General features: G+C 49.2%; 1 protein-coding gene across 1 annotated transcript in view; it reads right to left on the bottom strand.

Annotated features, from left to right (window-relative positions):
- Nucleotides 1–14,826, bottom strand: part of AXIN2 (axin 2) — a 26,449-nt gene extending 11,623 nt beyond the window's left edge. The window contains 4 exon segments of the mRNA XM_010002795.1: nt 96–236; nt 2,112–2,214; nt 7,575–7,715; nt 14,006–14,826. Of these exon segments, the coding sequence (XP_010001097.1) occupies nt 96–236; nt 2,112–2,214; nt 7,575–7,715; nt 14,006–14,826 (1,206 nt within the window).
- Between the last annotated feature and the right edge of the window lie 36 nt (nt 14,827–14,862).

Here is a 14,862-nt window from a genome sequence, read left to right as displayed (position 1 = left end):
CCCCCATGGGCAGGGAACAGCCCCTTCCCACCCCCCCAGACAGGCAGCAAGCAGTGAGCTTCCCCCATCCCCAGCAGGGTTAATCCTCCTACTACCTCCTTGATTTGCTGCAGCCTCTCCTCCAGACTGTCCATGGTTTCCTGCTCCTGCTTCAGCTTCTCCAGCCGGGAAATGAGCTCCGCGGCGAAGGCGGCCGGCTCCACCGGGGTCATCTCCTTGGGAAGACGGTGGGTCCTCTACAGGGAGCAGGGACAGAAGGCACAAGGCATGTTTAGCTGGGCACGGGGCGCGGGTGCTTAGCCCGAGTCGGCATCGCCGGCCCCGCTACGCTTGTTGTGTCTCCATGTTTGGATGAAAAGACGACCGCAACTAGGCATGGTCTGCTCTGGATTTTTATGAGCTAGTGCTGTGGCCTCATGGAGTGACATCCTCCCCACCAGCGTTTGCCTTCGGCAGGAGCAGTTGGTCGCACTCTGAGGAACCCCGCTTGTTCTCTCTGTAGTACAACCAGCCCATCAGTAGCTACTCTGAAGTAGAAAATCTTCAAAGACTGTTGTCAAACATCAAAAAAAAAACAACCAAAAAAAAACCCAACACACACACACACAAAAAAAAACCTCTGAGGTGGGAGGGAGAGACTTTAACTCAAGGAATAAAGTGAGTATAAACAGAAAGGAGTTGGAAATTAAAAAAAATAAGATGGGGGAGAAAAAGGGAAAGGAGAAAAAAAAGAAGAAAAAAAAAAGAAAAAAAAGAAAAAAGAAGTCAAACGGTTGCAGATCAGAGAAGTGCTGGTAATTTATTTCCTGGCTACACACTGGGCACCTTTGAGGTAGTGTTGTCTCAACAGTGTCCTAGATCTCTTCCCCCCCCCCAACCCATCTCTTTGTACAGAAAATGAAGAAAGCTGCTGCAGGCTAGCGGTGCTACACTGCTGAGCTTGGCTGCCTCAAGCAGATCTATCAAGGGAAAAAGGGAACATCTCCAAATCAAGTGGGGAAAAAAAAAAAAAAAAAAAAAAAAAGAGGAAAAAGAAACCACCCACCCAACTCTGCCCTCCTTGCTGCAGCCCCCACACACCCCACTCCTCACCCCCACTCTCCCTCTCTTCTCCCCCCCCCCAAAGCAGAAAGCTGAACTGCCAACTCTTTCACATACTACCCACCAGATGAGGTGGGGCCTCTCTCCGGCAACCACTTAGCTCCAGAAATGATGTGAGGGTAGAAAAAGGCCACTCTGCTGGAAATTGTCACTCTTACACAAGCTGGCTCTATTCAGTCCCTGATCAAAGCACTGCCTTACAGAGAAAGTCGATTTGCACGCCCTGGGACAAAATAATCTAATTTACAAGCTCAGGCTATAGAACTTTCTTTATGGAGGAAGGGGAAAAAAAAATACCAAAAAGAAAAAAACACATAAACCAACTCCCCCCCTCCGCCCACCAGAAATACAATCTATGATTTCTTGCTGCTTAAGACAGCAGAAAGAGGAATTCTAGCATATTAATCTCAAGACAAGATAAGTTTATATTTGTCTGTGTAAACAGTTTATTCACTGCAGGAATCAGGAGTCTACAAGTCAACCGAATTAGCAAGTCAGGGAGTTCATTTCAGAGCACGGCACCACCACAGATCAGATCCCCTCAGAGCAAGGCACGGATCTGCTGCAAACATCTCTCTTGTGGAGATCCTGCTTCCCACCAGCTGACAGACCCTGCGCTCCCCAAGGCCCCCGGCGACACGCACAAGGCCAAGCCCTGGTCTGCTCGGCACCAGTGGAGGTGTCAGGGTGGTGGACAGAGCCAAGGCTCTCACTAGACCCAACCAGGGCGTCTCTGCTTGGATGTGGACCAGGAGGACAAATTCAGTGCTATGGAAAAGTCCCAACTAGCACCTGGTTTTCAGGGACAGACCAAACGTGACTGTGCATAAGCAAGTTTTCGCAAGGATGCTGAGACCACACAGCTCAACACCGAGTAGCTTCTCCTCTCTGGCATCACAAAGGGATGGAAATGCTCTCCTCCTCTGCTCCCTTCCCTTCACGTGTGCCCATTCCCAGTCTCAGCACTTCCCACGGACAACCCAGACCCTGCAGCTCCCGCCTCAACTTACCGGAAAATGAGGTAGAGAAACTTGACCATTGGCCTTGACGCTCCGATGCATCTCGCGCTGGAGCTGCTTCTTGCTCCCAATTCTGTACGGGGGGATCCCATCTCTGCACATGGAAGAGAGGTCACCATCAGCCAGAGCTCTCCCCATGCTCCTCCATCACCTCTGAAATCACTCAGACATGAGCAGGCCAACATTTCCAGGGGTGCTGAGCCCTCTGGATGTCACCTGAAGCCCGGAGAAGCCTCAAACATCTGGTGGCTTGGGAAGGGCCCGTGTCACCATCCATGTGGATGTGCAGTAATTAAGCAAAAGCTGGAAAGCAAGCTGAAGGCAACTCTGCATGGGAAGACACCCAAAGATCCTATCAGCTTCACTTCTGCAAATTCTTAGAGAAAAGCCCTTCCAGTGTTAGGTTTCTGCTCCTGCCCTTTGTTTTTGTTGCTTTTTCACAAGCAAATTACACTCTCTGGGACCACAACTTTCCTCAAGCTGTGAAACACCCCATGGAGTGTTGGCACTGTGGAAAGAAGAAGGAAAAGGCTGAAGATGGATGGCTACCAAAAGGCTGCTCCTCATCTCCAGCCCCACTTCAGATCCAAGATGTTTCTCCTGCCCTGAGGCAGGCACAGACAAGCCACCACAAGGCATAAGCAAAGCCAGGCTGTATCCTCAGGGAACAACATTGCTCCCCTCGGCCCTGGTGGATCACAGCCATGAAGCCATGAGAGGAGACCAGGCAAGGTGCCCCGGTGGGAACAGCCCCCTGCACAGCCAGCTTGAGGCAACATGGGGTGTTTTCATCTGGCCACACAAAAAAATTACCTCAGTTAGGATTAAAGGGCCTTCTACAGACAGTGGGGACAGCTGGAAGAGCATGCCTGGAGATCCTGAATGTCTAATTCCACCCCTTCCCTCAGACTGGCTGAATAACCTTGATCTCCGGTCCCGTCCCTTTCATCCACCTGCCCCCACACCTGACTCATCTCCTGAGTGCAGAAAATAGCTCCTGCCCAAGGAGAGCAGCGGCGGCAGAGCAGACAGAGGGGCCCCACGCTGCTGCCAGAGGAGCCAACACGACACAGTGTCCCCGTGTGCCACCTCCTGTGGTGCTGGGGGGAACACACCAACATGTTCTGGACATGGAGACAAGGCACAAGGGAATGGCTTCCAAGCCCCTTCTCCTGAGGAGGATGGCTGGATGCCATCGCTCCACGTTCCAGGTTCAAAGCACACTATCACAGGCCTTTGTGAAGACCTTGGCCAAACTGTCCAGTTGCCACTAAATTGTTTTAATGAGCAAGATTAGGCTGCAAAGCCTGGAGTGAAAGATCAGAACAATTTCCACTTAATAAACTTGGAAAAGCCATTATCAGAAAAGAGAGAATGCCAGGACGGCAGAGAAAGTCCTCAGTGACACAAGACAAACATCAATCTCCTCACACACGTTACATTACAAGTGAAAGTAGCTACATGTCCTGATGTCCCCATTGCACAACACAAGGCTCCAGCACACACCTGCCATCACAGCTGGCCATGGCCACCAACTGCAGCCACTGGTAGCCACCAAGTATTTCTGCTCCACAAACCCACAGGGCAACAGGGCTTAGGACACATGACATGCCTTAAGCTTTGGGGAAGGATGTGGGAAAAGCAAATCTAAGGTGAAAACCAAACCATCTGTACCTTCAGAGAAGCATTAGTTCACTGAGGCTTACTGAGATGAGGGTCTTTTACAGAAGACCTTCAACATAGGGAAATTTAAAAGTAAGTAAAAACACCAGCATGGGCACGTTACACGTGTGAATACACACCCATGGGACTAATCCCATTAACATAGTCAATGAAAGAGGAGATGACCCCTGTAAGTGGCAGTCCAAAAGGCCAGATGCAGAATAGCAGAGAAGCAGATGAAGATGTGTTCAACATCAGGCACCCAAGAACACCACCAAGGGCCAACAGGGAGCCCCACAGCTCTCCTGTGCTCCCCACCTCTCTCTAGGTCTGCAAGCACGAGATGCCATCCCCAGCCCCTCTGCTGTGGCCATCGAGCTGGGGGCACCTCTGCTCTTGGGGTGCCCCCAGGCTCAGGGGACCATCTCTGCTCAAAGGGACAATCCTTGGACAGGCTCTGGAGCAGGAGTGGGGACCCAAAAGTGCAGCTCCTCACCTCATTTCAGATTTGCCCTTGCTCAGGTGGGTACAAAAGCTGCTACTTCCTCCTGAAACAATTCTGGTTGCACTGCAGAGCCCCACATCAAACCTCCTGCTCCCTGATTTACAGCCCTGTCTTGTCAGGAGTGCTTTACAACTTGTATCAACGTGTAGAATTTAAAAAAATAATAATAAAAAAGATACAGATTTAAAAAAAAAAAAAAAGAGGCATTTCACTGGGATGGGAAGGCTGTGGAGCAACTTGGGAAAGTCAGCCTGGGGAATGGGGAGGGACTTTTACAGCCACTTTGATGAGTGTTGTCTAAACCTAGGCCTTCCATAGAAAAGGAGGGAAAACAGACACCACCAGGGCTGGTGGTGACCAATGGGTGATCCCCTCTGCAGGAGGGACAGATGGATGGAGCTGGAGCCAGGCCCAGTGCAGCAAGAGATAAGGGGAGTGGGGGGAATCCTGGTGCTGAAACAGACCAAAGTGCCTTTGCAATGAAAAGGCTGAGCTTGGCCAGAGGTTTTGGGGCAGGACAAGGTTAGTCCCAGCTCTCCAGGTGCCACCTCTCCCCTTGTTCCAGCAGCAAACACTTACACTCACTTTTTTGGCTACTGAAAGCTGCAGGCTGAAGAGCTACAGAGTTTAGGCACTAAATAGTAGAGTTTAATTATAAACATTTCAGCTAACCAGGCTGGGGCTAAGCCAATCTGTTTCTGGGGGAAACACTAGTTTGAAGTCTTCTACCCAGTCAGCTGCCATTTAAGCTGAGCCAATTATCTTAGCCTTTTGACTCAGATGTGCCTGACCTAACCTGAATGTAGTTTTACTGCTGCTTTGAAATATCAGATTCATGCGCATATGCATTCACTCCCATCTTCATTTGGCAGCGGCTCTGAAACAAGCCTCTGATCTTGCCAACATCAAAAGCCTGGTTTGTAAGATAAGGTAATATTTGAAGTTTGCTCAGCAGCATTCCCCTGTGTCCAAAGTAAATCCATAAATAAGATATAAGCAAATAAAAAAAATAAAATCCCCTTTCCTCTCTCCCCCCCCCCCCCAATCAAGAAATGGAAATATAAATTTGCATGATGCTTTGTGGCCATTATAACATTTATACACACAGGCTGATCCCTGGCATCTGTAGTTACAAAAAAAGAAGCAAAATAGGCATTATTTGGGGACCTCTCCTCATTCCAGCACAGTTCAGATTTAGATCTATCTTTAAAAAACAACCCTTCCTTTACTGCTATGTTTGACAGACTTTTCCAGAACAAGTTTTTCCTCTTCAGTTGATACCAATATCAGCCAAAAGGACTCATTTGCATTCGCACTGACAAAACAGAATAAACCCAGGTCCTCTGTTTGTTAAAGGGGGGTTAAAACCTCGCAGGCAGAAGAGCAGCCTGTGAGAGGGTGGTGGGCTTGTGCCCCAAGCCCCTTCCAGCCCCTTCAGGGACCAGCAGAGCCAGATGCCAGGCAAAGCTGTGAATCCCACACCTCCCACTGCAATCCTGGCACCAGCAACGCAAAGGAAGTTTCACATCAGCCTTAACTTTAAGCCCAGCCTTCCAAACTGCCAATTTACCTCTCCCACTTCCAAAAAAACACCCAACATCCCAGCGTGGCCCCACGGACAGAGCGTGGCTCCGGGGATGCCCGGGGGGGACCAGTTCTGCAGCAGGAAATATTCCTCCCAGCTCCACCATCCCGCTCCCCCCAGTCCCACCGCCCCCCAACCTGGAGCTGCGGGCAGTTTAATCAGCCAAGCTTCCCCAAACTCTCACAGCCTGCCCGGGCTATTGTTACAGCAGGAAAAAACAGGCAGACTCCTTTCACGCGCTGCTTTCTGGGGAGCTCCTATTCACTTGTTCAAGCCAATTTCAAAGCGGGCTGCTGCCCTCTCATCCCCGCTAAGCTCCCCTGGACTAACAATGGGCTGAAAGCGATTCAGTTAAGCCTTTCATCCACCATGCACTTTATTTCTCACTCAGTGCTCTCATCTGTATAAGGCCTACAATTGGCATTGCTGTGAAGAGAGGGTATAATCCTAGCCCTGTGAATCCCAAGTGACCCTACACTGGTCCAGAAATGACTAACCCAATGAATGCTCTGTTGACACATGATCACATACAACCAGAGCCAGTAAGAAGAAATAAAGAAGTCACCCTATGATTCAGCTCTTTTATTTAATGCCAATATTGTTCAATAAGGGAATCTGGTGGGACAACAAACTATTTTTTTCCATAATATCAGTTCAAAACACACATGTGCATTAAAAAAAAAAGCTTTTGTTTACGCATCAAGGATTTTTGGTAAATCCTGTTTTCCATTGTGCATCATCACGCACATGGACTTTAAAAACCCAGCAAGCAAACCTCTCTGAGGAGCACACAGTAAGTACTGGACATGTCTGACAGAGACACTGGAGAAGTTTCACCTATGAGATGAAGACCAGGAATGCAGCACTCTGTTTACAGGTGGGCTTTTCTAGAGCACTTGCACTTCAGTGAAACTCATGAAACACAAACAGGAATGTCTGCCTTCTGCACAGTTGAAAAAAATGGTCCCTAAGAGCACTAAGTGAGTCTCACTGTCTCCTCTACAGACACAAAAGCACCATTTCTCTCCTGCTGGGGAAAGCAAACCGAGGAGGAATGGTCAAACAACTTGGTCCCAGTTGCACACTTCTCAGCTGAGTCAGGAGGAAAAGACAGATTCTACAATTCCTGAGCTCAGCCCCAGCATCATCTCTCATCCCTACACTCCTGAAACACCCAGGCCTGATCCACGCAGCTCCATTCAAATGGCTCTTTGAAGACTGCCCTAGCCACACTAGACGAGCAGCTATTTGCCCCTTCAGGTCACTGGCCCTATTAATGTACATTCTGACATCAATGACAAACCTTAATTACAGAAAGTACTTCCTACAGGAAGTAATCTCCTCCTCTTTGATGACTGATAACTAGTTAAGGAAGCCTGGCCTTAAGACAAAGGCTCAGGGAGATACACTCCTTGGGTTAGTCAGGCAGCACCATTAGCATAGGGGAAAACATGTTTGCTCAGCTGCAGTTGCAAAATGGCAATAGAGGGATTCATTTTACCCCATCCAACACCCGTGGCGACTGCATGAAGAGCCAGGCCACCCTGAGCCCTGCCACACCTCTGGGTCTGGGCACACACCTCTGCCCGGGCAGGCCCCAGTCAATGGCCAGCAGAAGCAGGGCTATGACCCTGGGCCCATCATTGCTGTAAGTCCCCATGGGGCATCCCCAGACAGCACATCCCAAACGGGAGGTACTCACACGCTGCTGTCCGTCATGGACATGGAGTCGTCCGTCAGGGCATCACTGGATATCTCACTGTCGTTGGCGCTGGTGGCCGGGGCGAAAACGTAGCCAGAGTTCACATGGTACGGGTTAACGGGGTCGTTCCTCTTGAAGGACCTGGGGACAAGCACAACAGGAGCTGAGTTACCAGCTGGTCTTGGGCTAGAGAAAGGCAGACAAGTTTCATGGTAGCACTCTCCTCGTGAGAACCACGCATGCTGGCTGCTCAGCCTCCTCAGAAGCAACTAACCACCCACTGCCCTGGCCAGCTGCAACCAGGACATGCTCTGTCTGAACACACCCAAAGTCCAACTTTGAAGATGTTGCTTCAAGCATTGCAAGCTCACTTTAGGAAATTCCAGGTAGCTCCTCTACATACTTTTGATACCTTAAGAAACCTGGGTCCTTAGAGCTTGACACTGCACTGCTGAGGTCAGGAGGAGTCTTGCTGTTGGCATCAGCAGGCAAAAGATGAAGCTCATAGATCAAGTCCCACTGAAAGCCATTGAGGCACCAGCTAATAAATGTTTAATTCTACTCTGAAGACAGGAGTTAAGGGCCTTTTGGGAATATAGGTTACAGTACCTGTGATGCCTGAAACAAGAGAACTGCCTGAAACTACTGGAACAGGACCACCATGCATCAGAGGAGGCATAGACAAAGCTGGGATCTGCTGTCCCAGGCTTGGACTCACAAAGATGGGTGCCATCTTCCTGGCATTACATAAACACACAACAAAAAGGCCCATTTTTAGGAGAACCTAGCACTTGTTCAACTTGTGGTTTTGTGCATAGGGTTGGTGGGGAAGAGGAGGATGGGGAATGTGAGGATGGGACCAGCAGGTTCTCTCAGTAGGCATGTGGGTTACTGATACCAACACCCCTGGCTTCACCTGGAGAAGCAAACCCGGAGCCCAGCCTGATGTTTGACCTGAGTACACAAGAGCAGATGCATGAAAAATTCATGAGCAGTGACATGAGCTGTGAGAGAGCGTGGCAGGGTCACCATGGCAGGGTCACCGTGAGGGGAGACCTGGGTGTCCCCCTGCCCAGCCACCTCCTATCACTCCAGCTTCCCAGCCAGATCAATATACATATCTTGGGCAGGTGATAAAGGGGATTATGCAGGGAGGTTTGAAAGCTTATGTGAAGGTGCACATTTTGTTCCTCTTCCAGGGGAAGATGGGGTTGTTAAGCTTTGGCCTTTGTATATCAAAGCAAAGGGCCTTGTCATCTGATAAGGACTGCTGATTTTAATAATTAGGGCCACTTACCCAGGACTTGGGGGCCTAAGGAATGTGCCAGCAGGCTCAGCAGGATTTTTTTAATGGGCTTTCCACCTCCCTGCCCCCACGGGCGTCGGAGGGGACCAGTTGGGTTTAAGTGAGCAGCAATGTCCCCTCACCGCCCCACTCCTCATCCCTCCCTACCAACCAGGCACCCCTGCTGCCACACATTCCTGCCCTGCCAACACCAAAAACAGGAGCCTCCACAAATGATAAAGTTTGGATTTTGGGTTTTTTTTTAAGAAAAAAAAAAAAAAGTGGGGGAAAAAAAAGTGGGAAGCATGATGGGGAAGATGGGCCTCTCTGGTATGAGAGGCGCGGGGCTGGCTGCAGGCAGGTATTCAGCCCAGCCAGGGCTGCATTCCTTTCCAAAGGAGGCCAAGGCATTTCTGATGGGGAGATCAAGATGTTAAAAAATATAAATCTGGCAAGAGGAAAAAAAAAAAAAAAAAGAAAAAGAAAAAGAAAAAGATAGTAAGGAATGCCACAGGAAAGAAGTTAAATCTTCAAAGATAAATTAATTCCACATGTGGGTGAAAGCTAAGTCATCCTACTACTGCTACAAAAAAAGTTCCTCTAAAACTTGTGTTGTCTTCTACTCTGATTCAGGGGGATGTGCAGTCCAAGAGTTACTTCCCAGGTCCTTGGTGGGCTTTTGGGTAGACTGTGTAAGGGATGCAGCTATTAATCGGGAAAAGGGAAAAAAAAAAAAAAAGAAAAAGAAAAAGAAAAAGATAGTAAGGAATGCCACAGGAAAGAAGTTAAATCTTCAAAGATAAATTAATTCCACATGTGGGTGAAAGCTAAGTCATCCTACTACTGCTACAAAAAAAGTTCCTCTAAAACTTGTGTTGTCTTCTACTCTGATTCAGGGGGATGTGCAGTCCAAGAGTTACTTCCCAGGTCCTTGGTGGGCTTTTGGGTAGACTGTGTAAGGGATGCAGCTATTAAAACTATTTAATTTGAAACCATCTGAGGTCTTGAGAGCCTATCTGAGGTCTTAAGAGCACATCCAAGGAGCACAAGGCTCAGAGGTGCAGGATACTCCACAAGGCCCAGGGGTGCACAAGACCCCCAGCAAGCCAGAAGGGGTTTGTGCCATCCCTGGTTGCATGCAGGACTGTTTTGCCATGTTCTTCCAGCAGACATGACTGCTGGAGAGGCTGGGGTGGGGGTGGAGGCAGCGGGTCTGTATGAACATGAAACAGGGAGAGGAGGTGTGTCCAAACACAGCATTTGGAAATGTATCATTAGAGAAAGTGGCCAGAACTAACTCATCTTCCCACCTGTACTGGACAGCAGCACCAATTCACCCACCAACACCTCACTGACAAGAAAGATCTCCAAAGTGACAGATTTTTTAAGCCAGCCCCCACACACCATTTCCAACACACTGCTCAAGAGAAATCCCCCCCCATCCTTTAGGAAAACCAGTATAGGGGGGGGAAATCTGCCTTTGCCATGTTTCTTTTTCTTTTTTTTTTTCTTTTTTTTTTTCTTTTTTTTTTTCTTTTTTTTTTTCTTTTTTTTTTTTTTTTTCCATTTGACCCCCTCCCTACAGTAATTGCACCCAGATGCCCCAAGTTCCCTGCCAGGGTTTTAAATTCCAGCGGCGAGCGGGGTCTCCTGCCGCAGATGCTGCGCAGACAAACACCCCCCCAGCTCCAAGCCCCCTGCACAAAGTGTTTTCAGCTGTCAGGTAGCAGTTGCTCTGGAGCTTCAAGGAGAATGTCTGATGTTTCTCAGCCTATTCTTATCTTGATGTGATGACACACAGCGTGTAACTCTCTACATGCTATGTTAGGCAGCGGGCATATCAGAGGCATTATAATGCCATGAGAATTTCAGGGGCTCTTGGTCGTAGCCCCTGTTATGAGGGTGCAGTTTCAGAGCGTGGGGTTTGATTTTGTTGTCAAACTGCTTCTTAGAAATAAAGCACTCTGGCAAGTCAAACCCCAGATTCACACAGGAAGATCAGAAAATCTGCAAGGAGCATTTTAAGGCAAAACTGAAATTTGTTAAGTATTTTCTTGTGACAAGCATCACTGGGCAATCATGGGTTTAAAGTTAAAAAAGAAAACAAAAAACAAAGGAAAAAAAGACTCATGCACAAGCCTGAAAAATAAGTATATTTTAACAGAACTGTTAATCACAGCTTGCATGCTCTAATTGTAGAACACTGCTTGGAGCACAGCTTTACAATGGCACGGTTTACTTTGATAATTGAAGCCAAACTTGGTTCCAGTAAGTTCACACTCAAGGAGCTCCACCGGCAGATCCGTTCAAAGGCCAGGAAGCACTGGGAGCCAGCAGAAGGCCACCTGAAGCCCCCTACTTCCTCAAGCAAGGCCAGTCCCACTGATGTTAGAGCTTAATGGGAGGCAGATGAGTCCACTTTAGACTGAACAAAACCACGCTACGCAGCGGCACTGCAAAGGAAGCACCACTCTCTGTGTACACAAACTCGTGCCTGATAAATTTAGAAGCGCGTATAAATAATAGCTGGAATTCCTGGAGCAGGGGGCCAGGTCCAGCAGAGAGTGGGGAGGCCAGTTTTAACCACACCACAACCTACAGGGGAGGGGAGTCACTTTGAAGGACAAAGAGGGAGGTTCTAAGTTTAAAATATTCCCTGTATTAGGGCTCCAAATATACAGCCAGCAGTTTCTAAGCATGTGCCTGTTCTGCAGGCAGGCACAAACACCGTGTTTTCACTCGACTTCTCCTGTTCCTGTCCATCACTGATGCTGGGGCCAAAGTCTTTCAACTTGTACAGTTCCTGAGGTCTCCGGGTTGCTGTGTTTTTGGCCATGACTCCGTGACCTGGGATTTCCAGGTGATCTCCCATCCAAATCCTGAGCTGACCAGAGATTGCTCTGCTCCTGCCGTCAGGTGTGCTCAGCCCAGAGCTTTCCCTGCTGGAATGACACTGAAACCCACCAAAGCCAATGGCAAGAGCCTGCCCAGCGCTTCAAAACCGTAACACGCCGAGCAGAAATTCTTTAATTCCATTGCACACACGAGGAGGGAGGTGTGGTTTGGCCACTCACCAGGAGAAACTCTGTGCAAGCTTCAGCTCCAATCCTAAACGCAATCCTAAACGCTGAGTGATGAGAGATAACCCATCCATATGCTCATCAGCTTCTAGCACATGCACGCACAAGTGGCTTCACAAATGGGTCGCTCAGGGAGGAACTGAGAAGCATCTCAGCTTGACCTCCCTCGCTTTGCATTGAGATTTCTTGGCCCCATGGAGAGCAAAAGCTCCTGGAAATTCAACAGAAGGTGATCAAAGCAAAATGCACCACCTAATGTCCTAGGAGGGTAGATGTGACATGTGAGGAGCAAGCTGCATTAATCCCCAGACAAAAAAAGAGAAGAAAAAAAGGGTTTTTTTCCTCCAGCACTAATCAGGCAAGCAGCCACCAGCCTGCAAGAGCTCTCCTGGACAAGCACATGTGGGTTTTCAGCAGGGTCTGCAGCTCTGGTAGAACATAACAGCCAAGCCCTTCCAGCACTGAATACCAACAAAAGCCAAGAGATAAAAGCATCAAACATCCCCCTCCTGGAAAGCAAGCGAAGGGCAGCAGTTCAAACCAAGTTCTGGAGAACAGCAGATGCTCAGACAGTAACAATTCAGGCACAAGATCAGGATCCCAAAATGCAAGTCCTCCACAGACCAGCTCCCAGCAAATGCCCCCCTCACCATGCAGCCCCCCAGCAGGAGAGGTCCAGGCCAGGTCAGGATGAAGCACAGCCCTCCTGTCTGCACCCACACCCATCACCCCTGCTCTGGCAGAGAGGGACTCTAGGACACAGAGAGAGAGGACCAAAGAGGCCTCTGGCTCCTCAGCACCCTCCCAGCTCCCAAGGGCTGGGCACTGGAAAGCCCAGCACAGCTGGAAGCTCTCCACAGGGCAGGGGGAGGGCTCCTCCAGCAAAGCTTTGCCAGGAGAAGCCTGATGCCCTTTGATGTCCATGAATCACAGACACACTCTCAAAATTCCTGTAAACGAGATGTCAAACACTCACCATACCAAACCCCAACCTCCTCGGCCAGCAGAGGAGAGTGCACATCTGCCAGCAGAGCCCTCTCCTCTCAGCCCTGATTCAACAATCCACATTTATGGCAAGGGTGGGGAGAGGAAAGAATACATTTTCAGAGGATTATACAACTCATCATTTGCTCATCAGAGTCTCTCCTTCCCATCCCCCCCTTCACTTCGAGATGGCTCTTACATTCCTCACCCTCACACCACTGTGCCACCAACATCTCTAACAAAACAGAAGGGTTCCACAACCCAGATGTGCCCCAAGCCAAGGGCACAAGAGGTCCCTGCCACAACACAACACTCCTTGCATCCAGGCATTAGACACAACCACATTTTTATGAGTTCAACAGCTTCAAGCACACAGCCAAGAGGAGAGCACCCAAGATCTACTACCACTCTACACCTGGAACGTCTCTATTACCTTCACTACTCAATTTTAAGTATCCTCCTGTCTGCATTGGCTCAGGGCCATCCTAAATGCCTCTGACACGATACCAACACCCAACGCGATGGGAGAGGCTGCAGATCACACGCACACGGTCAAAATAAAAGCAGATTTTGTGCAAGTTGCAGAGTTTGATGTAATAAGCACATACATTTCCTCCTCCATGACCACACAATTGCTTCCCACATAACCAACATAGTTAAACACTGGCTGATGGTGGAGTTGGGGAACTAGTAGGTTACATTATTCATGCGTCTATATGATCTACTCTACTACTGCTCTTAATAGGTTTGAAAGTTGAACCAATAATTAACGTATGTCCGGAGGACATAGTTGCTCTGAAGTTTTTGATCTTAGGAGAACTGAAAGAGCCAATGGGGCTTGAGAGCACAGTATACTGCTTTCCTCTGTACAGAGGGGGTGGGGGGGAACCCAACCCAAACTGACACCCCCCAAATTCCGCTGTTTGGAGGTGTGGGGAAGCACCCGTGCTCCCAGCCCCACAGGAAGCCCATCCTGCTCTCAATCCCTGCCAGCTCCCCAGCACACCACCCCAGCAGCCTTCCGAGAAGCACTCTCAAAGTCCTTGAAGTCAGAACAAAGCAGTTTCCGGGGGTTCCCTTACCTGTACCCGTTCTCGATCGTTTCCGTAGCTCTGACATTCGCCGTAACCCTCAGTGTCTTGCTGGATAGTCCAACTACCGAAGGCAGGATTTTGTTTTTAAAGTCTGCACAGCTCCATTCCTCTTCTTCATTCAAGGTCGGGAGATAGCCACAGACAACTTTTAAGCTCCCCAGTCCATTGCTGTTCATGTAAGCAGGATTCTCTCCTCCACTCCTTACATATTCGAGGTATATATCAGAAGTTAAAAACATCTGGTAAGCATTTTCCTCCATCACAGTCTGAATCTCAGTCTGTGCCTGATCAAACATGATAGAATCTATCTGCTGCTTCTTGATGCTATCCCTTATGTAGGTCTTGGTAGCAGGCTTGAGCTGCTTGGAGACGATGCTGTTGTTCTCAATGTACCTTTTGTAGATAGCTTTGGCTACTCTTAAAGTTTTGGTATCCTTAAGGTCCATCTGCCTGAAGCCATTGCAGGCAAACCAGAAGTCTAAGGTATCCACACATTTTTCCCTTTCCAGAAAGGTCCGAAAAAGGTAGGCACCATCTTGATCTCCCAACAAGGAATGCAAGGATTTGGTCCATCTGGCCAGAGGGGAGTCAGGAGATGCACTGCCTTCTGGCTCCCCGAGTCCGTTCTCGTTCCTGCGCGGGGCAGGAGGCACCGGCATCGCCTTGAAGCTTTGGCTTTTGGGGAGAAACGAGCTGAGTTGTGGGCATGGTGCTTCTCCTTCCTCCCCGGGGACAGGGGGTCGGGGGGCGTCTTCCCTGAAGCTGCTGCTGGGGTCTGGGAGGTGGGTGAGGACCACAGCGCTGCTCATGGCTCCGGAGCCCGGTGGGCAGAGGGGCTCCCAGTT

Source organism: Chaetura pelagica, unplaced genomic scaffold (genome assembly GCF_000747805.2).
Source record: "Chaetura pelagica isolate M959 unplaced genomic scaffold, ChaPel_1.0 scaffold47, whole genome shotgun sequence".
Taxonomy (NCBI): Eukaryota; Metazoa; Chordata; class Aves; order Apodiformes; family Apodidae; genus Chaetura; species Chaetura pelagica.
The sequence above is the reverse complement of the archived record's forward strand: the minus strand, read 5'-3'. Positions and strand labels throughout refer to the sequence as shown.